The following is a 24821-nucleotide window of genomic DNA, read 5'->3' as shown; positions in this document are numbered from 1 at the left end:
TGGACAATACCCATGAACATAGATATAGATTCAGGTTCTAATTCCGACATGAAGTAAAAGTATATTTTCAATGACGAGCTTTTTTTTATTTTAACTAAACATAGGTAGTCACCGTTCATTGGTTCCAGGGTGAGAATAAATACAAAGTGATCCTTGTTAATCGGTTCTGATCAGATAGAGAGATGTAAGTGAAGACATGAGTTGAGGTATTGTTGTAGTACAGTACGGTAACCCACCTCGTTACCCAAAATGGAAATCTCTTTACGCGAAGAGACGCGCTCAACGCGTTCCACCCCACGTCCACTGTCTATCTTTAGGTTGAACTAGCTATTCCATCATCACTGCGACAACCAGTGACCGACGACAACTTCAAAATTATACGACTGTCAAGAATTGACCTTGTTACAGTTCTTCTTGATCGAGGGAAGATGCCCCATTCCATTGAAGCTGAAGCCATGTCATCTCCTAGCAACGTTAAGGACGAGCCGGTAGAGGAAACTGGAATTTCGGACAATACCCCCAATGCGACAGAGGGCGATACCAAGATGAGTGACACGGAGGATGTAAAGAAGGAAGTCAAGCAGCTTGAGGATCTGTTTGCCGACGTTGACTCTGATGATGAGTTTCCCACAAGTTCTGCGGCAATCCAGCCCAGTTCACCAGTCGCCCCCCTATTGTGAGTGAAAGTGCAGAAGCTCAAGGCTTGCTGGTTGACTGACTAGTTGTAGCGATGCTATGTCTTTGAAGGCTTCAGACCCAGAAGTCATGCGAAGTTTCTACCAGAGATTGTTCCCTTGGCGATACCTGTTCCAGTGGCTTAACCATAGTCCTACACCTACGAACGACTTTGGCAATCGAGAGTTTGCCTTTACCCTTCAGAACGATGTCTACCTCCGATATCAATCTTTCCCTACTGCTGATACGTAAGCACTATCTTCAACTATAGTTATCAAAATTCTCATCATGCCACAGACTGCGAAAAGATGTCCTCCGACTAATGCCATCCCGTTTTGAAATTGGTCCCGTTTACACTACCAACCCGCGCGACCGAAAGACGCTACGAAACTCATCCGCCTTCAAACCCCTTGCGAAGGAATTGTGCTTCGATATCGATTTGACAGACTATGACGATATCCGAACATGCTGTGACAAGGCGAACATCTGCAACAAATGCTGGCAGTTCATGACCATGGCTATTAAAGTGGTTGATGTGGCGCTCAGGGAAGACTTTGGCTTCAAGCATATCATATGGGTGTACTCAGGTCGACGAGGTGCTCACGCCTGGGTCTGTGATAAGAAAGTTCGAGGCATGGACGATCAGAAGAGACGGGCAATTGCCGGCTACCTCGAGGTGGTTCGGGGAGGTGCACAGAGTGGAAAGAAGGTCAACGTGAGGAGACCACTACACCCTCATCTTGCGTAAGTTCATTCCGTTGCTTCAAAACATCGAGTACTAACGCCCCTTAGACGGAGCTTAGAAATCCTCAAGACTCATTTCCAGGAGGACGTTCTTGAGATGCAAGACCCCTGGGCATCCCCTGAACAGTCTGAGAAGCTCCTGCAGCTTCTGCCAAACCAGAACCTCAACGAATCACTACGAAGGAAATGGGATGCTGCCCCAGGACGTGCCTCGGCCTCGAAATGGGCGGACATCGACGCTGTAGCAAAGTCGGGCGCCAGCAAGAACCTCGATGCTAGACAGCTCCTGGAAGCCAAGCAAGATATTGTCCTGGAGTACACATACCCCCGACTTGATATTGAAGTCAGCAAGAAGCTCAACCATTTGCTCAAGAGTCCTTTCGTCGTGCATCCCGGTACCGGCCGTGTCTGTGTACCTATCAACACCAAGAACCTCGAGGATTTCGATCCGCTGGGCGTGCCTACAGTGCAAGGTCTTCTAGCAGAGATCGACTCTTGGAGGAGCGAGGATGAAGAGGGCGGCAAGGGCGTTGCTGATTGGGAAAAGACGAGCCTGAAGCCGTATATCGACCAGTTTAGACACTTCGTCAACGGGTTGATGAAGGACGAGAAGGACGTCAAGGTTAAGCGGGAGAGGGATGAGGAAAGCATGGAATTTTAGACATTATATGAAACGGGATGGGCTTATGAACAGTGTCAATGCGGTAAATTTGGCATTTTGGTTTGGACTTGGCTGGCGCAGTACGGCATCCGTTGATACAAATATATATTTTTACTTAGAAGCAACCTCAACTTCAGGTGTGTTTTGCTCAGAGGAAGGCTCCTCAGCATCAGGGTCCTCAATTTCCTCATTGTCGTCCTCTTCTTCGGCACCCTCTGCTCCCTGAATCCCGCTTGAGGCACCCTGCTGCTCTTTTAACTTCCCGCCCTTACGCTTGGGAATGACGCTCATGAAAGCTTCACCCCAGTTCTCGTACTCGAGCCACTTGAGCATGATCTCGACGACGTGGTTCGTCGTAAGAACCGTTCGGCTTTGCATGACCATGTACTGACCGATAGGTAACCGAGCCGTGCGGATACCACGTTCCCTCGCTCGTTTGTAGCACAAGCCTTTTTCACGGTTCTTGTCGACAAGACCACCGATGACATAGCTCGTGTTGGGCTCAAGACGTTCGAGTGTGTATGGTGAATCTGACGAGAGATAGACAATGTCGCTGTAATCAGGACGAGGCTCGGGCTCGGGATCAGGAAGAGGGAGAGGGTCCTGCTCGTCCCTCGTCCAGGGGCTCTTTTCTGTAAGACTTCGTTGAAGGGGCTCGATCATGTTATCGTGCTTCATCTTCTCGCGAGCCTTTTCCGTGCACTCGATAAAATCACCTTCCACAAAGTCGATGCCCTTCCAGTTCCGGTGCTTGTCATCGAGAATCTGATGGAAACGCTCAGCGAGCTTTCCGTTCCAGTTTGAGACGTAAATATTAGTGCGATACCTCGCATTCTTGTTCTCCGAATACGACCTAGTAATCTGACTACCGAGCGAAATGATCTCCTTCTCGCGCATGTACTGTTCAAAATCGCAATCGAAAATGAGTGAGATGGGGACATTGACTGAAGGTGGCTTCTGCTTGTTGGCGTATGGGTTTATGCCCTGGGCGATGAGGGCGTCTCTCTCCTCGCGCTTGCGGACCTTGCGAGCAATTCGACTATCCTTGCGCTTCTGCTTTCGGTCTTCTTTACCGGCTTCCCATTGCTGCTGCTTCCTCAGACGCTTGAGTGCGTTCTTTGACATAGGTTGAGTGGGTTCATCTTCGGCAGGTCGCTTTTGAGGAACGGTAGAAACTTGAGAGGGGACTATAGCTTCTTTTTGCTCCGCCTGAGGGCCTGCAATGAGATCTTTTTGAGTGTGGTTTTGTTCGACTTGACCCTGCCCGTTGCTCTGCTCCATTGTTTCTTCAACCTGAGACAGCTTATGAACGGGATCCAAATCCATCTTTTGATGCTGCTTTATTCGGGACGCTTTTAAGACTCGTTGTCCTCGAGGGTTGTATCAAGGGTTCGAAAGTTCAGCTAATTTAGGTCTGGTCTAGTTATAGACTGACGAGTGATACACTTATATCCAACCGTATAAGAGGCGTTGTATGATGCTCTGTTTGATACTGAGTTAAGTGCTGTTTATATTTTGGAAAGATATTGGTAGTAAACAATGGGATTATGTTATGAGAACCCAAGATGCAATGTGGGTTTGGCCTTGTTTAAACACTGTTTGGAGTTCCAACAGAAGAATATCTTGTCAAGCTCATAGCGGATTTTTCTTACAGACTGGAGTCTTGAAAGGTGCCTGGTGGGGCATACAGAGAAGGTACGTACCAAGCCATCATCTCGAATCCAATCGAGCTTACATGAACCAATGAGATGAGAGTAATTGGATAACAGTGTCACGTGTTGTGGTGGAGGCTCGCAATCCTACAGTTTCCATAGCTCGGCTTCAACCTCAGGCCTAAGATAAAAGCTCCTAACTCCTCCCTCAGCAATTGCAATCGCCATGGAGCACCCGTCGAGCGCGAACTTGCCGGCTCACAAGAAGCCCGACACCTACTTCAAGCCTCACGATGTCCTCGACGACACTGCAAAGGCTGCCGTGATTGGTGGTCTTAGTGGTCTCTTCCTCTCTTCCGTCAAGAATGCTATGGCCAAGCACAATGTCGGCATCCTGAGCGTCTTCACCCGCGGCTCTGCCATCATTGGTCTCGGAGGTATAATCCGCCGGTTGGGAAAGTTCAATTGAGAGTTTTGCAATACTGACTCCATCCTCCAGCTGCCGCCCCCGCCGCATATGTCTTTGCTTCGCGAACCTCGATGAACCTTCGTGAGAAGGACGACTCCTTCTCTGCTGCCCTCGGTGGTTTTGCCCTGGGCGCTGTCCTTGGCCTTCCCAGTATGAGATGATTCACAGCTTGATACATTAGCGCAATTGGTCTGACAAGCTACAGCGAAACGAATGCCCATTGTCATGGGTCTTGGTAGTGGTCTTGCAGTCTTCCAGGGTATGTTCCACTACCTTGGCGGCCGATATGACTCTTTCAAGCGAGAGGGCGATGAGTTCGAGCGCAAGGAAATTGTCCGACGATCCACCAGACTGCCTATTGAGCAGACTATCTCAGAGATTGGCGAGGGTCGAGGTAAGTCGCGCATTGCGTCACTCTCTTGATGCAGCATCTCACATTACAACAGGCATTCGACCTCCTGGATACGATGAGCGAAGGGCGGAGCGACTTAGTCAGAAGTACGGAGTTGAGATTAACCCCATCAAGGCGACTGTCGAGGGTAGCCAATAAAGCACAAAACGACAAGCAGGCGAACGGGACGGGAGCGACTGTACATAACTCTTCTGGGCGAGGAAGAGATGCTACACTAGAGAATTGGAGTTTTGTTTTGTTTCCATGTGAAGCTCTGAGCTGTGCCATCTCACGCGTGGGCAGTTAGATTTCTTTCATGAGGTAAGTTTTCATTCATCCCTTCATTGCCCCTGCACTACCCCTCTATTTGCAATGATGATACCCCAAAACCAGAAGCTGTTTATGATCTTTAATGATTAAACCACTTACCAATATCTATCTATCTACATTCCTGAGCAAATTTCCTTCAACAACATGATTTGACGATTATTGAAGAACATGTTTACTGATCGTGTTTAGAATTTTGTAGCTTTGCACCATTTTGTTGCACGAAACGCCATAACATGACTATTTATTGTATGTGAAACTCGTCTTCCTTCTCTCCCTTCGCTATGATGATATACCAAATCAGAAGCTGTTTATGATCTTCAATGATTCAAACATTCACCAATATCTATCTATCTACATTCCTGAGCCCTTGCCTACTCATATCAAAGCTTGGTTGTTACTTTTATGAACAATACTAACTTTCCTCAGACTTGATAGGTTCACGCTCTTCTCACGACATCCTATGTGCTAACACATATTGTATGTAAGCCTTTATTTTCCCCTCCGCCTTCCCCTTCAATGATGATATCCCAAATCAGAAGCTGTTTATGATCTTCAATGATTAAACAATTCACCAATATCTATCTACATTCCTGAGAACATCCTATACTCCTATTCATGTTGCTTCAAGTTCCCTTTACCACAAGCTAATTCATTGAAGTATATAGAACTTATTCACCTGTCCTTGTGATAACATGTCTTGAATCAAGATAATGCAAGGCGTCTTCCATGTTTTGATTTGGTATTGTTCATCGATTATTCGTAGTACTCCACATCGTGTACCTGGGTATCTCATGTTTCCTCCAGAGTCGTCTTCTGTTATCGCTTTATCGCATTATGGCAAGGAATCAATATACTTTATCGTCCCATCACGCTGGATAGTTTTCGCACCCATGCTTTGTTGAACTTTACCCCGAGCAATTGATCAAGGAATAGTTTCCAAAGGCTCAAACCTTGACAATCTTGAAACCAACTTGCACATAACGTGCGCAAATGAAAGCGATGCAGCCTGCCATCATAGAGCAACCACAGAAAAGCTGCAGACCCAGATAATTGCCATCCTGGGCAGACACAATCGCACCGCCGATAGGACTTCCGGTCAGAGCACCAAAAGACGCAACAGCAAACGCAGCACCGACACGGGTGCCAATATGACGGATATCAGAGAGCTGGGCGATCAGAGTCGGGACAAGACTGATGTAGCCACCTGAGGCGAAGCCAAAAATGACGGCAAAGACAACGATACCGGCTGTGTTGTTGGCAGGAATCCAAACACACAGGCAGAAGAGTGCGGAAATAAAGGTGATAGCAATCATCACATTGAATCGACCAAGTTTGTCGGCAATTATGCCTGGGATAATACGGCCGAAGATGCTGGGGCCGAGTTAATACATAACAATCTACATTACCCGGAGTAATACGACTTACCTCACAGCATTGAGGATAGGCAACAAATAAGGAATCAATGTCTCGGACATGCCTGCCGCCTGAGCCTGGAGTAGGACATAGTTGAAAGGAAGAAACATTCCCCACATAAAAAGGAAGAATCCGGAGACAGTGATCAGGATCGGGAGTTCACGAAGACCGTTGAGGTATTCCATAAAGATGAAAGGCCTGGGGCGAGGAGGCAGACGAGACTTGACAGTGAAGCAGGCAATGCCGAGCAGAACAAGGAACATAAAGGCCATAGTTCGCATCATCCAGGGAAAGCCCACACTCTTGATCATCTTGTCCATCATGATTGGAAGAATAACGCCTCCCAGAGACGATCCTGAGACCATGATACCGAAAGCCGCTGCACGTCGTCTAAAGAACCAAGTGACAAGGGAAGACATGGAGGCGTTGAAGACAGCGCTAGAGCCGATGGATGCGACAATGGATTGCGAAAGGAAGAACTGGTAGTATTCTGTTGACAAGGATACCATCATGAGACCAAAGATGTAGGCAAGAGTGCCGCACCAGAGGAGATACTTTGGGCCATACGTATCGAAAAGGCGACCGAACTATTTCAACAGTTGGTAAGTTGCAACTCTCATCGAAGGGCAAGACTATACGTACCAGAGCACTGCAGAATACCATGAAGAATACCTCGACAGACATAATCCAGCTCACAGCAGAACTGTCATGATCCCTGAGCGGCCCAGAAACATAATATTTCTGAAAGACTCCCACGCAGTTTACAAGCCCAAATGTGCAGAACAGCGCACACCAGCCGCCAAAGACGACCAGCCAAGCCTCGAGCCCTCCATCAGGGAAATCGGCTGGGGCCATTCCAGGTGGAGGACCCGCTGCTGGAGGCTGCTGTTGGGTTTGTTTCTTTTCATCATCGTCGCCACGCTCAAGGTCTGCTACGACGGTGTTGATAGGCACCGGATGTATGTTGGCTTCTGTCTTGTTCAATGGTTGGTGACTTTGTTTCTCAGGGTCTGTCGATGTTGCCAGTTGGATCGTTCTGTCGTTGATTGTGTCCGAGGACGAGGATGTGGTTGATCGAGGCATGATTGTGGTTGTGTAAAAGGATTAATTATCGTCAGAAGAAAAGATTGCTGATCGGATATTATGCTTTAGTTGGCAGTGATTGATCAATTATTGTCGACGCAGTGGGAAGATTTACTTATATAATATCACTGGCTATCAGTGCACCGTTGAAGAGATCGATGGAGTTGCTAGGACCTCTATCTACGCATCCACATATATATTAAATTCACCCTTGTCGTTCGTTACCTGTGAGACTAACTATCGCCCATTTCTAATACCATTTCTTGATCCCTGGGTGGGGTAAGTAAGGGTAGCAGTATGCACATCTTACTGGAACTGCAGGAATCTGCAATTCTAGATCTCGGTCTGTTGAATTGCCAGAGCGGCGTAAAGATCGGGATTATCTATACCCCGGACCATAAAGCCGTCGTAGTCTAGTCTAGTGGTGTAGGTACATACTATGATCTATCTAGATACCTAGATATTAGTGACTCTCCTCGGTCTTAACATGGTCGCGTTTCTATTCCGGCCGAGCTTACTGACGAAAGAATTCAGCATACTCCGACTCCCCTTATTCTCTGACTCACTCGATTGAAAATGCACATGTCTGGCTTTATCCAATAGAACTCGCTTCTTCTGTTCATTCGACATCAGGGCTGAATAATACACGTATGGAATTTCGCATCCCACTGCAACTTGTGGACTTAAGAAGAAGCCGAGTCGCGAACTGCCTAACCAAAAACGTGAGTGGTGAACGAAACTGTCCAATAGTTGGGACAGGGGAAGGCCTTATGTATGCAATCGTTTTCTTACAGTCACCCAAGGGATTTTTGTCGCAGCTTGGTTTGGCCATTGGGCAGTTCTGCTGCTGTAGCTGACCATGAATCAGTCAAGTGCACCGTAACAAGTCTTTAGCCTGTTGATCAGCCTACGCTATCTTCTATTTTACCATCTATGAGCCAGCCTAACCATTCAACATGACCTCACGAGGGTAACAGCTAGCTTATCAAACTCACGCCGAAGCCTCCCCGGCAAGTTGATTTGAGATAAGGAAGACGTCGACCCGAATATTGGAACAATCAACCAACTGGTAGGTCTCAGAAACACGTGTGACCGTAAATCTGCATGTTTGTTTCAACTTCTGAATATTGATACATGCTCCAGCTCTAAGGTGGATGATCATACATAAAACAAACGTTGTATAAAAACTTATTGCTTATATTCCATCTCCTTTTTTCCATCTCTGCAATATCGCTCACTCGCCTTTTACCTTTCCCCACATGCATCTTTTCATCGGATAAACTCCTTAAGGTCCTTGTTATCTTCGAACTTGACCTTGCCATCCTTCTCAACTTTGGCAACATGAATTCCAGTCACGGATTTATCATCCAGTCCCTGTCCGGCACCATCTGTCAGCTTGGGCTTGTCGCTCAGCTCGACAGCCTGAGAGAGCACGCCGGGTTCAGAGTCGGCGATCTCATCCACTTGCTTGTTGGTGAGAACATCTGAAGCACGCACACCTCGGCTGGACATGAGAATCCTTGTAGGTCCATGGAACTGTAGGAAGAGGCGATCACCCCAGATAGTTCGGCGGGTCGCTGTTCTCAAGCCGTAGAAAGCTCGGGCTAGGTACTTCCAGACCTCAGAACTGCGAACGGACTTGACCCACTCGGGCTCTGAGATCCATCGCGACAGTGAGGGTACCTGTAGTCGTAGGCTGTTGCTCTTGAAGCGGAAAGGCTGAGGAGGGTGTCGACTGATGGAGTATGCAACCACGCTTCCGGGATGGGCCACAAATTCCTCGCCCTCCTTGAGCGTCAGTTCGTAAATCTGTCCAGGTGCTGATAGAGCAGCAAGACCTCGTCCTGTCAACAGTGTGTTACCCCAGTGGGCGAGTGTCAGGCTACTCTGAATGCGCGCTGAGGGTGAAAGAGTATGTCCTGTCCAAGCCAACAATGCATTCCTTTGAGCGATCATCCAGTCTGTTGTTCCATCAAGGTGGAGGATTTTGAATGTGGTTGTGGGTGACTTGGTCGAGATCAGGGCTGTGATGGGTGTCGTAGCTGAGATGCGCTGGTAGAGGAAGGGGACGCCAAGGAGGGCACGTGTAATCGGATTGAGGATCGAGAGGGTAGATTGGGCCTAAAAGTTCTGTCAATAACTCTGCTAATAGTCTTCTTTGGCAATTGCATACATTTTCAGGCTTGCCGGCAACAGCAACCAATGTGCCCCGCCGAGTATAGAGCTTCTGCGATGCCGACAGGGTCACAGATAGTAGAGAATATGGCGAGCCGAGGATCTCGAATCGAGCATCTATACAGGCACCAGGTCAGATATCAGAGCTTATCAATAATAGCCCAATGGTGTGGCGTATTCATACCCGCAGGATCCCTCGTCTCAAGAGCTCCGAAAGCATCACCACCAACTTTGGGTGCTTCAGTGCTCGGCGCAGCGCTGATCTGTATGGACCTGCACTGAGACTGGGTGCAGGCATATGAAGGCAACACCCTCAGTCTCAGCCCTCGGGCCGCTCTTGATAACGGCAATTGGCCTCGCATGTTGCTGTTTGGATATATGAGCTCCGGAAGAGCCTGTATAGCTTGTATATCTACCTCTCTTCTCTTCACTTCACCTAACCTCGAACCAGACGCCAGAGCCAGTATTGTTAGCGGCTTTTCCCGTGCCCACGTCATGTCACGTGTAGTCGTTGCTGGGCCAACGTCTGTGCTTTCATTCAGCAATCTCACTAGACCGATACCCTTGTGATCTTGTCTATAGCAAATATTTGCTAACTTTCTGGACGTGGTAGCGGCCAGTTTGGTAGGCTGATAGAGTCCGAGTCTTTCACACCTTGAGCTTGTTGCATGCACTACGTTTCGGGAACCACCCCTCACATCCAATCCTCCCAATACCGAATACACCCACACGATGAGTGTCAGAGTCGTCTCTAGGATACGGCCATTGCTCGAAAAGGAGCGCGAATGTGATATTATCGTTCGAGCCGATGCTGTCGATTCTAGCAAGCCCAGCACGATTGTAAAGATTCCCAACCCAAAGAATGAGGCTGAGGAGTTCTCCTTTACCTTCAACGGCGTGTACGACCGGGCTACGACTCAGGAGGAATTGTTCACTGCTGAAGGTAAGATCTTTTATACTAACGCGTTTTGTCTTGCTATTTCTCGTATCGCGTGTTGACTTGGATAGTTGCTCCGTATGTCAAGTCTCTCTTCCAGGGGTTTGACGTGACAATATTCGCGTATGGTGTCACTGGTACGGGTAAAACACACACGATGCGAGGCGGTATGAAGCTGGCAGATCGCGGTGTCATCCCCAGAATGCTTAGTAGTGTATTTCGACGAGGCAAGAAGATCATGAAGGACTCAAAGGGCGAGGCCGATGTGAAGGTTTTGCTATCATACTACGAAATCTACAACGACAAGGTTTTTGATCTCCTTGAGCCACCCGAGAAGCGAACACCCGCCGGTCTACCGCTGAGAGCTGAGGCCAACGGCAAGACTGTTGTAGTCGGTCTGTCTGAACGAGGTTGCGAGGATCTGAAGGATTTCGAAAAGTTGTACATTGAGGCCAACAACAACCGCGTCACAGCAGCTACCAAGCTCAACGCTCACAGCAGTCGCAGCCACGCTATCCTCCGAGTTAAGCTTATTCAAACGACCGCCGATTCAGTCCAAGAGAGCACAGCATCAGCCATTGACTTGGCTGGTTCTGAGGACAACCGCCGAACTGACAATGCAAAGGAGAGGCTTGTGGAATCTGCAGCCATAAACAAGAGTCTATTTGTCTTGAGCCAGTGCATTGACGCTATTGGCCGGGGCGACAAGCGAATTCCGTACCGAGAGTCCAAGATGACTCGCATTCTGTCACTGGGCCAGAACAACGGCATCACTGTCATGATCTTGAACCTGTCACCTCTGCGAGGTTACCACCTCGATACTCTCAGCAGTCTGAACGTCAGCTCCCGCGCCAAGCGAATTGAGGTCAGGGAGATTGAGAACGAAATTGTCTACAAATCAGTTCCTAGGACAAACTCAGGACTCTCGGGTTCCAACGCCCTGCGTCAGCCTCTGCGACCTCTTGCCAACCTCACAAATGTGCACAATGGCAATGTCGCTGCCAAGGCTGCTGAAAAAGCAGCCGAAAAGCCTGTCAAGGCTTTCAGTGTCTATATTGACAAGTCGAAGCCAACAGCACCCGCCAACCGACCTCTTGTGAGCTCCAATTTGGCCCGTCGAACAAACCCTGTCAAGCGGCCATCTGAGAACGATGCCGCTGTGAGACCGAGCAAAATCTCGAGACCCGTAGCTCCGGCATCCATCACGGTCTCGGCTGCTCAAATCGAGGCTATGGTTGAGAAGAAGGTCAGCGAGATTCTTGCTGCTCGAATTGCGGATGAGCAAAAGTCCCAACCACCACCAACGGTTCAACCCGAGATCAGTGAGGCGGTACAGAGGCGATTGGAAGCTCTTGAAAAGCGAATCGATAGTGACGAATGGCGAGACGATTCCAAGTCGGAAGGTTTGCGTTTCCTTCTTGCTGCCCGTCAACATAAGGAACGTGGTGAGGATGAGATTGCTCTTAAGATGTACGAGATGGCTTTGCCATTCTTCCCCGGTCAGTCAAAGCTGCTAAGCAAGATTGAGAGACTACGATCGCGTTTAGACGGAGACGCTCCCGCAGCGTCTCCTCGTCGGGTAACACCTCGCTCGGAACGCAAGAAGCGAAGGCTTGTGTATGATGATGCGGATTGCGATTATGAGACTGCTGAGGCCGATGTGGAAGAAGATGAGTTTGTGCACAAAGCTGAAAAACCCAAGTCTCGAAAGACCAAGGTCAAGCCCCTTGCTACTCAGTCTATCCTCGCAAGTGAAGGCGAAGGTCCTGCCTCGCCTCGCACACAACAACTTCTCGACATTGTCAACTCGCGTGACCTCGACCAAATCCGAGGCCTGGTCGGGTTTGGTGCCAAGAGGGCACGCGATCTGGTCGACTACCTCGAACTTGTTAGCAACGACGAGGCTGGCGGTCGTATTGACAGCCTTGGTCAGTTGAGGACAGTACCTGGTATGGGTAGTCGAACCGTAGAGAGAGCTTACGACGGACTTGCTGTTTGATAAGCGTGGCGTACGTTTTGTTCCCCTTTGGAGACGGGATGGGCATCCAATGCTTTAGGTTTTGATATCATAGCCTTATACCCCCCCTGTTTTTATTCGAAGATGATGGAAGCATTGAAAGGTGTTTATGGAGTTTTTTGGGAGGTGAGTAACAATTAGTTTGGTTTGCATTTAGATGGGAGCATTGCATGCATGGCAGCGACACATAGCTGCCGACTTAGGTGTTGATACATTCACTATTGGGTTTGATTTGTTGTAATTTTTCATTATTCTGTAGTATTAACTTGCGACTATAGATTGTCTTTTTTGTGGGATCTTACTTGTGATCCACGGTAAACAACAGATGAGGTTGTATACAGCTTCATCTTTAGTGTAGGGTAATCGACAAGAATGGAGATCAAGTCAAGGATCTAACCTTGAAGCCGCCCACTTGTTGAGACATTAGCCTGGCATGGTGCCATGGTCAGTGCCTCGCCTCGAACTTGAATTCCATATGGTCCATAATAAGACACGGATTATTTCTTGCTGTAGTAGCAGCCACTGACACCAGTTGCCCCGAGTGTTTTCCGATCGAAATAACGGATCGCGATCTTGATTATTCTTTAACGTAAACCTTGGCTGTATGTAAAGCATAAACCAACATAAGCAGGAAGTGGTACGTACGTACGCGCCCAGAAGAGCGAGACACATCGTGTCTAGCGTGTCTATTCAGCCAACATCAGTGTTTCCGGTAAGGCCTTTATGCATTAACTATTCAAACATATATTTTATGACGATCTCAGCCTGAAACCATTTCTGTAACCCTGCGCCTCTCAGACTCTCTTTATTTAGTTGAGCCACTGGCGTCCGTCCAAATTACCAACCGACGTTAGGTATGTAATTCAACGTTGCAGCCAGCCCCCTAAATGGTGTGACCCAATGACACGAGTGCTATGCACGCTAGAAACCGGCTGCCGAAGCATTGAGTTTTGTGACACGAATTGATGTAAGATCATACATGACTTTGTGCAACTGCGGTGGCTGATTAGCCTTCTCTTCGTCTGACATATATACGCACAGTCGAAATCAAACGCTTCTTATTCGCACTCATGTTGCTACCCTGTGACATTTATGACATCAATCAATGTCGAATTGTTCTAAATACAGCATACACGATGTACAGATTGGATTAAAACTACGCCAACATGGCAACTCAAGACGGTGACATATGCAACCCGGGAAATTAATGTCGATCAGAACAACTTGTGCCGTGCAAAGACTTGTTTTATCCTCACTCGTCATAGATCATAGCGCAAGCGTGTGCGTGTTTTGAATGTGGTATATGCTTTGATTCATTGGTAACTTGGCTAAATTCCAAATGTCCATGTCCATACAGAGTAAATTTCCCTTCTTCCCTGAAACCAGGCCAGACTGCAATATTAGTACGTAGTACTTTCGAATATGTACAGATGCCGTACCGTCCGATAGTTGCCCGCCAGCTCTAGAAGTCATGCGTAAACGGGCGAGCCAGGCCGTTTCCCATAGGAAGCAGAGCGAGGAATAGAAGCAACAATGATAGCAAGAGAGAGAGAGAGAAAAAGGTATAAATCGACGCCATAAAAAGAAAAATTAGGGTAGAAAAGTATCGGTGACAACCGATGATACGTCCAATGTAGTAAAGCACTGCCGCTCGTAATCCCCCATGGAAGTCAGATTGAGGCCCAGTGATAATCCTGCAAGTTTGACAAGAGACAACGAGGCAGGCGGGGCGGAAAATGTAACCAAGTCAAGTCGTTAAGTAAGATCTCATGGCTGCTGGCATCATCCTGCCAGAATGAAAGCTGAGGTAGTGGTATGATCCGATGCTGTAACATGTGCACGACAAATCTGGGAGAGTGCCGTTGTTGGGAAGCACGAATGAACTGGGGGTATCCATCAAGTCCGATTCATCCGTATCTTCCCATCTCATCTCATCTAATCGTGTCTGTTTCTTACACGCTTATGCGCCCACTTTGCCTACGCCAGAGCTGTAATCTATCGCTTGGCGCTAGATGCCGTCAAATCGTAAAGAAGAATGTTGCATGAAATTTGTGATTTTCTAATTTTTGTTGTTTTTGCTTTGGTTATCCGTGAGTTGCTCATCGGATCATGCTGGTCCTTCGTTCCTTGACACTGGGCATGGTCATCTGCTTGTTGCTGGAGCCGCCAAATTGAGGGATTGAGCTGAATCGGTTCAAACGTTTGCGCTCAGCAGTAGCCATCGGTTGCTGCTGTGGTTGCTGGCGCTGAGTCTCGGAGGGGAAGTGGTGATCATCAATGACGATGGTGGTGGGAGAGGCCATGGGGCTTGCAACGGCCTTGTCACCATGGAGGGCATCCATGTTTGAGGAACCAGAGGAAGACCCAGTGCTGTTGGGAGTCTGGTAGACATACTCGCCATCGACGTAGACAGCGTTAGAGACAAATGTGGAACGTCTGTGACGGCGACGGGTGTAGCGTTGCTCAAGACGGAAGAGCTCAAGCTTGGCTTGGATCTTGTCCATGAGAGATTTGCCCATTTTTGCGGTAGTGTTTGCGGTAGGTTTTCCCTTTGGACGGAGTTGAGTGAGGTTAAGGACACGAGCCCTTAGATATGCCGGGTTAATAAGTCGGACCTCTCGGTAAGTGCAGTGCGTAGAGGGAGGCTGGGTCGTAATGGAGAAAGCCGAGGATGTGGAGATTATGATTTCAAGTCAAGGTACCGCAGTCAATGCTGTACGCTTTTGTGCCGTGTATGTACTTGGATGATGAGTGTTTCGTGTCCGGTTTCTGGTTATATATGAATTGTCTTGTCTTGGTTTATCCTTGAGAGAAAGGGGGAGGGACAATTGCTTCTCGTCTTGTGGGTGTTGGCTATTGGTGTAGGTATAACATGGAGCGAGTAAGTAGCTCGAGGTTGATTGATGATGGAGAGTGTGGTGCTGTGCGTATTAAAAGAGAGTAGAGGACATTAAGCAAAGCAAATCGCCGGGAGTGTTGTTTCCTTGTCGTCCAAGAATAAGATCAGATCAAATGAGGGTAAAAGAGGAAGTGGTAGGGTACGCAGTGGGCGACTGGGGGTAGAAGAAGGATTGCGACACGACCTAGGGAGATGAACGAGGGGGAGGATTGGATGGCAGATAATACATACATAAGAATGGATGCATCCATCGCATTGGATGGATCCATCCATCACCCAGTGAGAGGCCTGGAGACATAGAGGCCCACCGGCTCGGGCTACCATGCATAGGTTGCGCCGGGGGGAGAGCAGTAGGTTGTTCTAACTTTGGAGAGTTAGTGGATGCTATAGCGTCTAGAAGGTCGCTCCTCCACTAACTAACTTGGGTCTCCCCACTATTTCTCATCTACTCGTCCGGGCGCTTCAAGTTGGAGATTTCGTTCGTTGTTCGCTGGCCTAGGAACAGACTTAAAAAAGACTAACAGGGGAGGCCCGGAAGGTGGAGCGTCTCTGCAGGGGATGGTAATTGGAATACATATTGGCAAGGGTGCCATGCGACTGAATCTTTGCAGAGCGACTTGCAGGTGCTTGATGCCCCTGAGACGTAACATCCATCTATTTACCCTTGAGAAGGGCCAACGAGTTCGTTCACATCAGCATTTTCAAGCATCGGATATACAATAAAAATAACCCTCCGGACTATATCGCAAAACAAGTAAAGGTAAGGAAACTCCGAGGGTCTAGAAACCTGCGGAGTAAGGCTGGGCAGAGATCGTTTACTAGGTAGCTCCGTTGTCTCGTCTCTGATTGATCGATCACCAGTAATCTCTCAATGTTGGACACACAAATAATATTAACCAGAAGGACACTTGTTAGATGCTGGATGTCAAAGCGCCCGTCTTTTTCTCCCCTTTCCTCCCGCTGACGGGCCGTCAACAAACATTTCTCTTTGTTCCTTGTTCAACGAATACATACAATACATACGAGCTGCTGCTGCTGCACAAAGTCCTTTTATTTATTTGATTTCTATTGCGCACGGCGATTAGACCCCATTTTGAACCAAGTCTAAGTGATTCTAGCTCAGGCCTCTGGAAGTCCGTTCCCAACGCCGGCCAAAGCGCTAGTTTAACCCATACCAGCATGATTCTGGTGTTGGCGGGTTGACGTTGACGCGACGCAGGGGAATCACACTAATATTTTCCTGCGTGAACAAGAGGAGAAGCGAAGCGAAGCGAAGCGAAGCGCGGGCACTGCAAAAAATGGAGGCGAAATTGCAAGGTTTTCTGCTGTACCGAGTACGGACGGGGTTCCATTGGTCCCCGACATGAAACGTAACCGAACAGAGGCTTACATCCATACTTCCAAAGCGGGAGTCAAGTCGAGTCGAGTCGAGATGCACGCCAGAAGCAGAAACAAAAGAGCACCAAAAAAACCACATGGTTTCTGCGAGTCAGTATCCACAATCTAAACGTTGATCCCAAGTGTCCGTCCGCTCATGTTGAAGTCAAAGTGTGGGACGACTTCACTGTCATTCATCATGTCGATCAGCCGAAATTAAAATGAGACTCTGGTTTAGCTCATCGAGTCCCAGTAACATAGTTAGGTAGCATAGCATACCTCTGAGCAAAGTAGCCAACGTTCAAAGAGTTAACTTCCATAGACTATCAGCTCTATAATGAACCATCAGCCATCCTCATTCTCCTTTTTGTCTTTCAGCGGCGAACTAGTTAACCAGGCTCCCCTTGCTCGCAGCCGGTGAGCCAGCATGGTTGGTTCGTTGACATGCTGCATTGGGCATGGCCTGTCTGCACGTTTTTCTGCAGTAGTGAAGACTGCGCTGAATTGGAAACATGTAACTACTCTGTACAGAGTATCCAAGCACTGTTCGCGTGATCTTGTCTCCGTGTTTGCTTCTGGGGCATCGCTTTAGCCTGTTACTAGTCACCGTTTGACCGAGTTATCGCCCTGACCTGAGTCGGTTGGCATGTCTGTGCCTTCTAGAAGTCGACCGATACGGGCAGGATTTGAGTTTTTCTATCGCCGTTTCAAGTCAAACATGAGCAGAAATGGATGTGATGGAGTCGTCGCCGCGAGTCAGGCCAGTATACAGAGTAGTTACGGAGTACCAGCTGAAAGATCTCCAGGCACGGACTCGGGTCCGGTTTAGAAGCCAAGGCCAGTCACAGCTAATTGATGGTTGGGAGCGAATCTACTTTTAGTTAATAATGGCTCAAAGGCTTGTCCAAGTGTGGTCGGTTGTTTGTTAGTTTTCTTTGCCATGTGTCGACGACGACTGACAAGTGCCCACAATGTTGGATCATCTTTTTGGAACTGTTCGACTACTACTAACTTAGTACCTACTTACTACTACCAGTAGGCTGCTGGATTTAATTGCTTCAATGTCAGGTAATTGCACAATTAAGCTCTTATATGTCCATGGCTTATACCCAACAGAGTGCCTGCCCAGGTTGTGCATTATATCACTTGGCTCCTTCCTCTATTCTAGAGGCAGTCACTCACGTGAACCAGGTCACGTCTCCTATTCCCTACGAGATAGCGATGATGTAGAACTTTGTCAATCACACCAGACGCCATATTCAATTACACATACAGTCTCGCACTGGAACATCACTGAAAGCAGCCAGCAAACAGCCAAGTTTGTGTCGTACTGTCACTAAACCTGTTACGCCAAGATATGAGTGTGCCTGGTCTTGATCCTTCGTCCCGTCTTGACGGTACTGCAACAAAGAGAAATGACCCGCTGGATGCAATCTCATGTTGAACATGCCCCCCTATCACTGCTGGATCTCTCGCTAGATCTTAATACAGGTCGCACAGCTTCAGGGTCACGGCATTCTTGTTCGAGAATGTCTGTTTCAGCCGGCCTATCACAGCGGCAGAGAGGCTCAAAAGGCCGTTTGCGTTACATGAAAGGCGCCGGCAACGGCAATCTTCGGATAGCCCATTCACTTTAAATTCGGTTGTTGGACAGTGGTACAACTTCCCGTTGTTGTGAGTAATGGTCGCGGGGCATTCTCGCAGCAGAAACCTCGCTAGGAGGTTTGGGTTGACCCTTTGATCTTTGGCATGATATGTTGTAATGCTAGGGCAAGATTACCCTGGCCGTGATACTTAAACACCCGACGCTTGAACTACAACGGTAGCTTGAGAGGACGCACATGTTTCTATCCGGCCGTGGCCAAGATGGAAGCTGCAACGTTGACAATGCACCCTTCCGAGACCGAGCCATTCAAGCTAATCTTCCGGAGAAGCACCAAACATGACCATATCCTAATCGGTATATATTGTGCTTGAACCCCAATGGAATCATCATTAGCAATATCTTCTTACCCACCATTTGCTGGGACCATTCGTTTATGATGAAGCTACACAACCTCTTTCAGATCCTGCTACTTACAGCATCGGTTGCCGTAGATGCCGGAACAAAGCCCAGATCCGCAGTCGGTTCTTCCAATACTGATAGAAGGAGCCATGGCGACACCCGAAAGTTCATTGTTGAAGTTGAGCCGGTAATAGAAGTCAGTTCCGTTCTCTAAACACTTGCTCACATTCGCAGAATCACGGACTGGCGACAGTGGCACGCCAGTTTCTCATGAAACCTGACCGGAAAAGACCCCTGTTCGAAAGTCTTGATTGCAGTGATATTTTCAATGGAATGGTGGTAGAAACCGACACGGACAATACAGACACACTACTTCAGATGGAGGGAGTTATCAACGTCTGGCAAGCACACAAAGTATCCATGCCCAAAGTGGAACAATCAAAACACGGCCCATCTTCCTCAATAAGAAACTATTCTCTTCACCACTGGACGGGCGTTGATAAACTTCATGCTGCTGGAATACGTGGAAAGGGGGGCACTGTCGCCATAGTAGACACAGGTATTGATTATACACACAAAGCGGTATGTTTCTATGTCTCACGTCCGACCGACATTCGTTAATTTCTCAAGCTTGGAGGTTGCTTCGGTCCAAGATGTAAAGTTAAAGGGGGTTATGATCTTGTGGGAGCCGATTGTAAGATGAGCAATCCCGTTTTCATTGACTCGGCAACTAACTATTCATCTAGGGGAGACGCACAACGAGAAAAAACACCCAAAGCGACCGGACAATGATCCCATGGATTATCAGGGCCATGGAACACATGTAGCTGGTATTATTGCTGCTGAGAATGAATGGTACGTTCCTGACAACGAATATGATTGCATGACTGACCTGAAGGAAACTCTAGGCTTACCGGTGTTGCGCCCGATGCCGAACTTCTTATCTACAAGGTGTTCTCCGATGTAAGCACGAAACATGTCTGAAGAAATGTTACTTTGGGCTTATTAGGAATAGAACCCCTGGGAAACTGACGAGGTGACTATAATGCAAGCATTATGTGATGCTTATAATGCGGGAGTGAGTGATATAGTATATGTGTGGGAGCCGTGCTAATGTAAATTGTATAGGCCGATATCATTACTTCAAGCATTGGACAACCAAATGGATGGTCTGATAACCCCTGGGCTGTTCTAGCTAGCCGACTGGTCGACAAGGGAGTTGTGGTGATTGCATCAGCTGGCAATGAAGGAGAGTTTGGACCGTTCTACTCCAGTAGCGGCGCTGTCGGACATGGTGTACTCGCCGTGGCCGCTGCTAATGTCACCACAAAGCCAAATGCCAACCAGACCGGCGAGGACTATGGACCAATGCCCGTCTACTTCACCACTTGGGGACCGACTAATGAGTTGCTCCTCAAGCCCGATATCGCCGCTCCAGGCTTCGAAATCACGAGCACGGTGTTGAACCAGAGTTACGAAGAATTAAGCGGGACATCCATGTCCGCGCCATACATAGCAGGTATCGCAGCCCTGTTCATCGGAAAATATGGTGGGCGTGCTTTCAATGGCGCTGGGGTAGCCAAGATGCTTCGAGATCGCATTGCTTCGAGTGGGAAAAGCCTGCCGTTCATGAACAGCCATCTCAATCGGAAATTTAAAGCCCCGCCATTTCAGGTCGGAACTGGGCTGGTTGATGCAATCAAGGTGCTTAATTACGATACCCAACTTGAGTATGAGCCCTTTGCACTGAAAGACACCGTACTGTTCAAGCCACGATGGAGGTTCAACATTACCAATACTGGCGGAAGGGTGCATCAATACACTTTCAAACTCGAGCCACAGGCAGGCTTCAACATCTACGACGCCAACTACGGGGTTTCACTGTTATATGGCATTGAGCCAAAGAACATCGCCCCTCCTGTGAGGCTCCCTCATACAGTATTCATAGCACCAGGAGAGACAAGAGAGCTGAGGTAAGTCACCTACGCATCACAAGACCATAACCAGCTCATCATGTTTAGTGTCACTTTTGGTCTTCCAGACGTTGATGACGATTACTTGCCATTGTATGGCGGAAAGGTATGGGTCATTTCCGATCATGGAGAGAAACTGTCTATACCATACGGAGGTTTGTTAACCTTGACATGGCCTGAAATTTCCTTTCCCGCTAATGACTGTGACAGGAGCTGCGTATGATACTGAAAAGGCATTCGACAACATGTTCATCGCTGAACCATTTATCACAGACCCGGACAAGGACTTGACGTAAGAAACCCACCGAAGTTCCGTGTAAATGCCTAACAGACATCACAGCTGGTCTTTCAATATTGATAGAGATCCGAACGACTTTATTGAGATTGGCGGTAGGCTGTCATACGCTTGCCACAATCTCAGATGGGATGTTAGTATCGCCTTAAAATATCATGTCTTAAACTCTCTAAAAGCTGCTAGATATTTGAGCAAGGTTGGACGGAATCGCTCTGGACCTATCCTCTTCGGGTTGGTGAATTTGGCTATATCGGTTCAGCAACAACTATGCGAGACGCCGAAGAATTTTGGTTCTTTGACCCAACCGTTAACGATTCGAACGACACTATACCCTTCCCACTTAAACGTGAATCGCGTGGCTTTCATGTCTTCTGGTGGTTCGGAAAGCTCGCCAACGGTACAAGAATAGCGCCTGGAAATTACACGTAAGTACAAGCCATACCCCTGGTGAGGTGATGATTTTAATAGCCCGTGAAGCATGAGGTTTGCAGCCCTGAGACCTTATGGGAATCCAAACATTTCGGACCACTGGGACATCATGTACAGGCCAGTGGACAGCAGCATACAGGTGCTGCCGTACGCCGATACACCCAGCTCGAATTTGACATCCAAAGCACCCCGATACCAGATGCCGAGCCTGGGAAGGGCCGCGTTGAACGGATGATAGGGGACGGAAGGTTACCAGGGAGACATGGATCTGCGTCTTGTTTGTGGAAAAAGCAATATTTCATAACTGCGCTGGTCAAGAGGTGTGGGCATAAGATAAAAATATCGTTCATCATTATCTGTGCCAAATTCTCTATCCTGGCAACACCATTTTTTGTTTAGATCTGTACAGCTTTTCACCCGTTGACAGAGCATAAAGTACTGCACATGCCCTCCCGACCAACTCCGTAGATGCACGACACCGGAACTCCGTAACCAAAAAACTCGTCTAGTTTAAATAAGGGGCCCAGGCATGTTTAGTCTATGCCCACTTGCCCAGAAGACTCATCACTACTAGGCCAGCAACCAAACCCAAGAAAGCAAGACTGGTTGTGAGGATGTTGGCATCAGCAAGCTCGGCCTTGTGGCCATGTCCTCCGGTCATCCAGTCTGCAGCCCACATCTCAACAAGGCCAACCCACATAAGAATACCAGCGGAGACAGCGTCGAGTGTACCGATGGCGATAAGTGTAGACTTATCGTTGCCGTTGAACTTTTGCAACACACCAATACCGATGGCCATTCCGATGGGGGTGATGAAGGCAAAGAGGGAAGCAAGACCAAGCTTCTTCTTCATGGAGAGACCAGCATGGACCGTCTCATCGTTAGAGATGGTCTCGGTAGCAGCAGGAGGAGCCTTGTCCGAGTCTTGAGCGGAGGATATGTCATCAGAAGAACGAGGGGCAACGACACTGTGAGTGTCGGCAGCAGTACCGATAGTGGCGATTCGGCTTCCAAGAGCGATGCCCTCAAACATTTGGTGGAAAAGAATGACGACGAAGAGAGTGAGGAAGTACTCATCGCCAGCGACAACTAGAGTCAAGCCGATAACTGTATCGTGTTAATGCGTTGTGGTGTTGGTTTTGGGAGGTTGAACTTACGGAGAGAGTGGAATAGGATACCTAACTCCATGACAAGAACACTGACAACTTCAGTAGAGAGCCACGCGCTCTTCTTCTCAGACAAGGAGAGATCAGCTGAAGCTTTCGTCTTTGCGAGAACAATACGATTTCCGATATATTCGACGAGAAAAGACAGAAAAATGCCGGCCATGACGAGGGCAGATGTGGTAGCCTCGTAGCCCAAATCGCCGATGCATTGGTTGCTGAACATGAGAAACGCATGGGTGTAGAGCTAACGATGCGGATTAGAAATGGCTAATAAGGATTGGGAAATGCAACGTACGTGAACAAAGGCTGTAGAGATGATGATACCAGTACCGAACTGCTTCAAGACAATGAGAACAACATTGAGTTTACTGGGCATCATCTTGTGCAAGAGGATGGGACCAAAGACACCCAAGGCACCCGTGGCCAAAATAACGAAGAGAAGACCGACACGGAGACCAACGTCATAATCTCTCCTGCGAGGTTGACAAGCTGAAGAAGAAGCACCAGACTCTGCCTCGCCAGTCTCTGAACTACCGTGACCACCTCCGCCCGTGCAATGCCTGGATAAGCCCATTAGTGATTGTCGATGGTTGATGAGTAAAAGGATGTGACTTACTCGACACCTGCATGGAAATGACAGTGTTCATTATCATTTTCCGCAGTTTTGTCACCGGCAGCTCCTGTTTCGGCAGCACCTTCTCCATGGCTGTGGTCGTGGTCGTGATCATCTTCACCTGCTCCATGATTGTGACCATCTTCTGATTCAGCACCTTCTGCTTGAACAGCAACATCTTCACCATCCGAGCCGACACAAAACCTTGAGGGCGAGAGTTAGTAGTGGCCAACGGCAGGTCATAACTCAATGGCTTACATATCAGAGCCATGGGAATGGCAGTCGGTATATTGAGAGGGGACATCAGTGGTGGCAGTGACCTTAATGTCCACCATGTATTCGGTCTCACCAGCAAAACAGTATCTAGGTGCACGGTTAGTCCATGATGCCTCGGTATGGAGGCGACTAGGTATCTACTAACAGTTCTGAAGCGTGGAGATGGCATCCTGTGATAGCGGTGACCTCGGGCGCAGCTGCTGTGCCTGAAGGGGCCTGTGTAGTAGCTCTAGGGGCAATACGGACATTGCTGGCAGCAGCAGAAGCCGCGGAGAAGACAAGCCCCCATTTGGCGAGGGACAGGGCGGAAGCGTACATGTTGGTGGACGGATAACGGCAAGAATGTTCTGTTTTGTTTCGCTCTGTTTCGTATCAAACAATTGACCACGGCAATAAACAGCCGAGAAAGACACCTCTAGATACCTAAACAGGATTTATGCTTAAATTCGCTAGAGGCCAATAGAAAAGAGAAGCGAGACTTGGAATTGGCTGCAAGGGTTGTCGAGGAGAGAATAGTGTAAAGATACTTTTGAAAGAGAGGCAGAGTATCTCTATATTTTTTTTTCGGAGGGAGAAAAAGAGGGAGAACAAAGTTAATGTCTCAAACTCTTTTGCTCTCTCGGTCTCATTTGATTGCCACTGGGGAAAACGCCCAGAATGAATGTCTGCTTGCTGTTGCAGATACATAGGGAAAGAGTGGATTGGATATGAGGACCTTGATGGCCTTGAGCCACTATCGAGCAGTAGATTACCATATTGAGTGTGCTTTGAGAACCCGGATGGATAGTGTCGAGTGTATGATCCCTGTCGCCAAGGCTTGTATATCCAAGCATAAATCGATATATCGTCTTTACTCGGAGCACGTGTTGGCATTATCTTTATCTGAACAACCTCAAGGCACGGCACTTGCCATTGCTGCCTATTCAGAATGTCCCATCATTGGCCATGTTGAGCAGAAACTCCCTATGTACCTTAGTACCTAGTAGGTGACTTTAACTTGAACATGTTCACTCGACATGTCAATGCGGCTCCGGTATATAAAACTCTGCGGAACCCCCACATCTTGGAGGCTAAAAACAAGGTTAAAACGACTCTTGTTCCCCAGTTCGCTAATAATGAGAGAACAAATTCCTCGAGTCTATCCTTGATTTGGTCGTTGTGAGAGCGTCGATTTATCTCTTGGCGATTCACCGCACAGACTGCGTCATTGTTTATGGGTATAAAAACTAATAAATGCTCGT

At 48.1% G+C, this 24821-nt stretch overlaps 9 protein-coding genes across 9 annotated transcripts; 4 read left to right on the top strand and 5 right to left on the bottom strand.

Moving 5' to 3' along the window:
• Positions 1-249: 249 nt before the first annotated feature.
• FPOAC1_009334 (uncharacterized protein) lies at positions 250-2080 on the top strand (the record flags this gene model as incomplete). Its single annotated transcript, XM_044853761.1, has 5 exons — positions 250-298; positions 355-676; positions 729-923; positions 973-1419; positions 1468-2080. 5 exons carry the CDS (start codon positions 250-252, stop codon positions 2078-2080), a joined length of 1626 nt encoding a protein of 541 aa, XP_044706431.1.
• Positions 2081-2191: 111 nt separating this feature from the next.
• TRM10 (tRNA (guanine(9)-N(1))-methyltransferase) lies at positions 2192-3406 on the bottom strand (the record flags this gene model as incomplete). The annotated part of the gene is made up of 1 exon (XM_044853760.1): positions 2192-3406. One exon carries the CDS (start codon positions 3404-3406, stop codon positions 2192-2194), a length of 1215 nt encoding a protein of 404 aa, XP_044706430.1.
• Positions 3407-3958: 552 nt separating this feature from the next.
• On the top strand, positions 3959-4751 carry FPOAC1_009332 (uncharacterized protein; the record flags this gene model as incomplete). Its single annotated transcript, XM_044853759.1, has 4 exons — positions 3959-4169; positions 4232-4351; positions 4407-4595; positions 4648-4751. The coding sequence occupies 4 exons, from the start codon at positions 3959-3961 to the stop codon at positions 4749-4751; spliced, it is 624 nt and encodes a 207-aa protein (XP_044706429.1).
• Positions 4752-5866: 1115 nt separating this feature from the next.
• Positions 5867-7418, bottom strand: FPOAC1_009331 (uncharacterized protein; the record flags this gene model as incomplete). The annotated part of the gene is made up of 3 exons (XM_044853758.1): positions 5867-6293; positions 6348-6922; positions 6978-7418. The coding sequence occupies 3 exons, from the start codon at positions 7416-7418 to the stop codon at positions 5867-5869; spliced, it is 1443 nt and encodes a 480-aa protein (XP_044706428.1).
• Positions 7419-8687: 1269 nt separating this feature from the next.
• Positions 8688-9955, bottom strand: AIM24 (Altered inheritance of mitochondria protein 24, mitochondrial; the record flags this gene model as incomplete). Its single annotated transcript, XM_044853757.1, has 3 exons — positions 8688-9539; positions 9592-9710; positions 9778-9955. 3 exons carry the CDS (start codon positions 9953-9955, stop codon positions 8688-8690), a joined length of 1149 nt encoding a protein of 382 aa, XP_044706427.1.
• A 370-nt stretch (positions 9956-10325) lies between these two features.
• FPOAC1_009329 (uncharacterized protein) lies at positions 10326-12529 on the top strand (the record flags this gene model as incomplete). The annotated part of the gene is made up of 2 exons (XM_044853756.1): positions 10326-10536; positions 10602-12529. The coding sequence occupies 2 exons, from the start codon at positions 10326-10328 to the stop codon at positions 12527-12529; spliced, it is 2139 nt and encodes a 712-aa protein (XP_044706426.1).
• A 2117-nt stretch (positions 12530-14646) lies between these two features.
• On the bottom strand, positions 14647-15066 carry FPOAC1_009328 (uncharacterized protein; the record flags this gene model as incomplete). Its single annotated transcript, XM_044853755.1, has 1 exon — positions 14647-15066. One exon carries the CDS (start codon positions 15064-15066, stop codon positions 14647-14649), a length of 420 nt encoding a protein of 139 aa, XP_044706425.1.
• Positions 15067-18865: 3799 nt separating this feature from the next.
• On the top strand, positions 18866-21760 carry FPOAC1_009327 (uncharacterized protein; the record flags this gene model as incomplete). The annotated part of the gene is made up of 12 exons (XM_044853754.1): positions 18866-19015; positions 19063-19410; positions 19459-19522; positions 19575-19683; positions 19737-19791; positions 19844-19906; positions 19957-20801; positions 20850-20956; positions 21012-21093; positions 21142-21229; positions 21280-21521; positions 21574-21760. The coding sequence occupies 12 exons, from the start codon at positions 18866-18868 to the stop codon at positions 21758-21760; spliced, it is 2340 nt and encodes a 779-aa protein (XP_044706424.1).
• Positions 21761-22063: 303 nt separating this feature from the next.
• On the bottom strand, positions 22064-23898 carry FPOAC1_009326 (uncharacterized protein; the record flags this gene model as incomplete). The annotated part of the gene is made up of 6 exons (XM_044853753.1): positions 22064-22632; positions 22683-22935; positions 22987-23251; positions 23308-23508; positions 23563-23667; positions 23726-23898. The coding sequence occupies 6 exons, from the start codon at positions 23896-23898 to the stop codon at positions 22064-22066; spliced, it is 1566 nt and encodes a 521-aa protein (XP_044706423.1).
• Positions 23899-24821: the final 923 nt, after the last annotated feature.

Source organism: Fusarium poae, chromosome 3, assembly GCF_019609905.1.
Source record: "Fusarium poae strain DAOMC 252244 chromosome 3, whole genome shotgun sequence".
Lineage (NCBI taxonomy): Eukaryota > Fungi > Ascomycota > Sordariomycetes > Hypocreales > Nectriaceae > Fusarium > Fusarium poae.
This window is presented reverse-complemented; position numbering and strand designations above follow the sequence as displayed.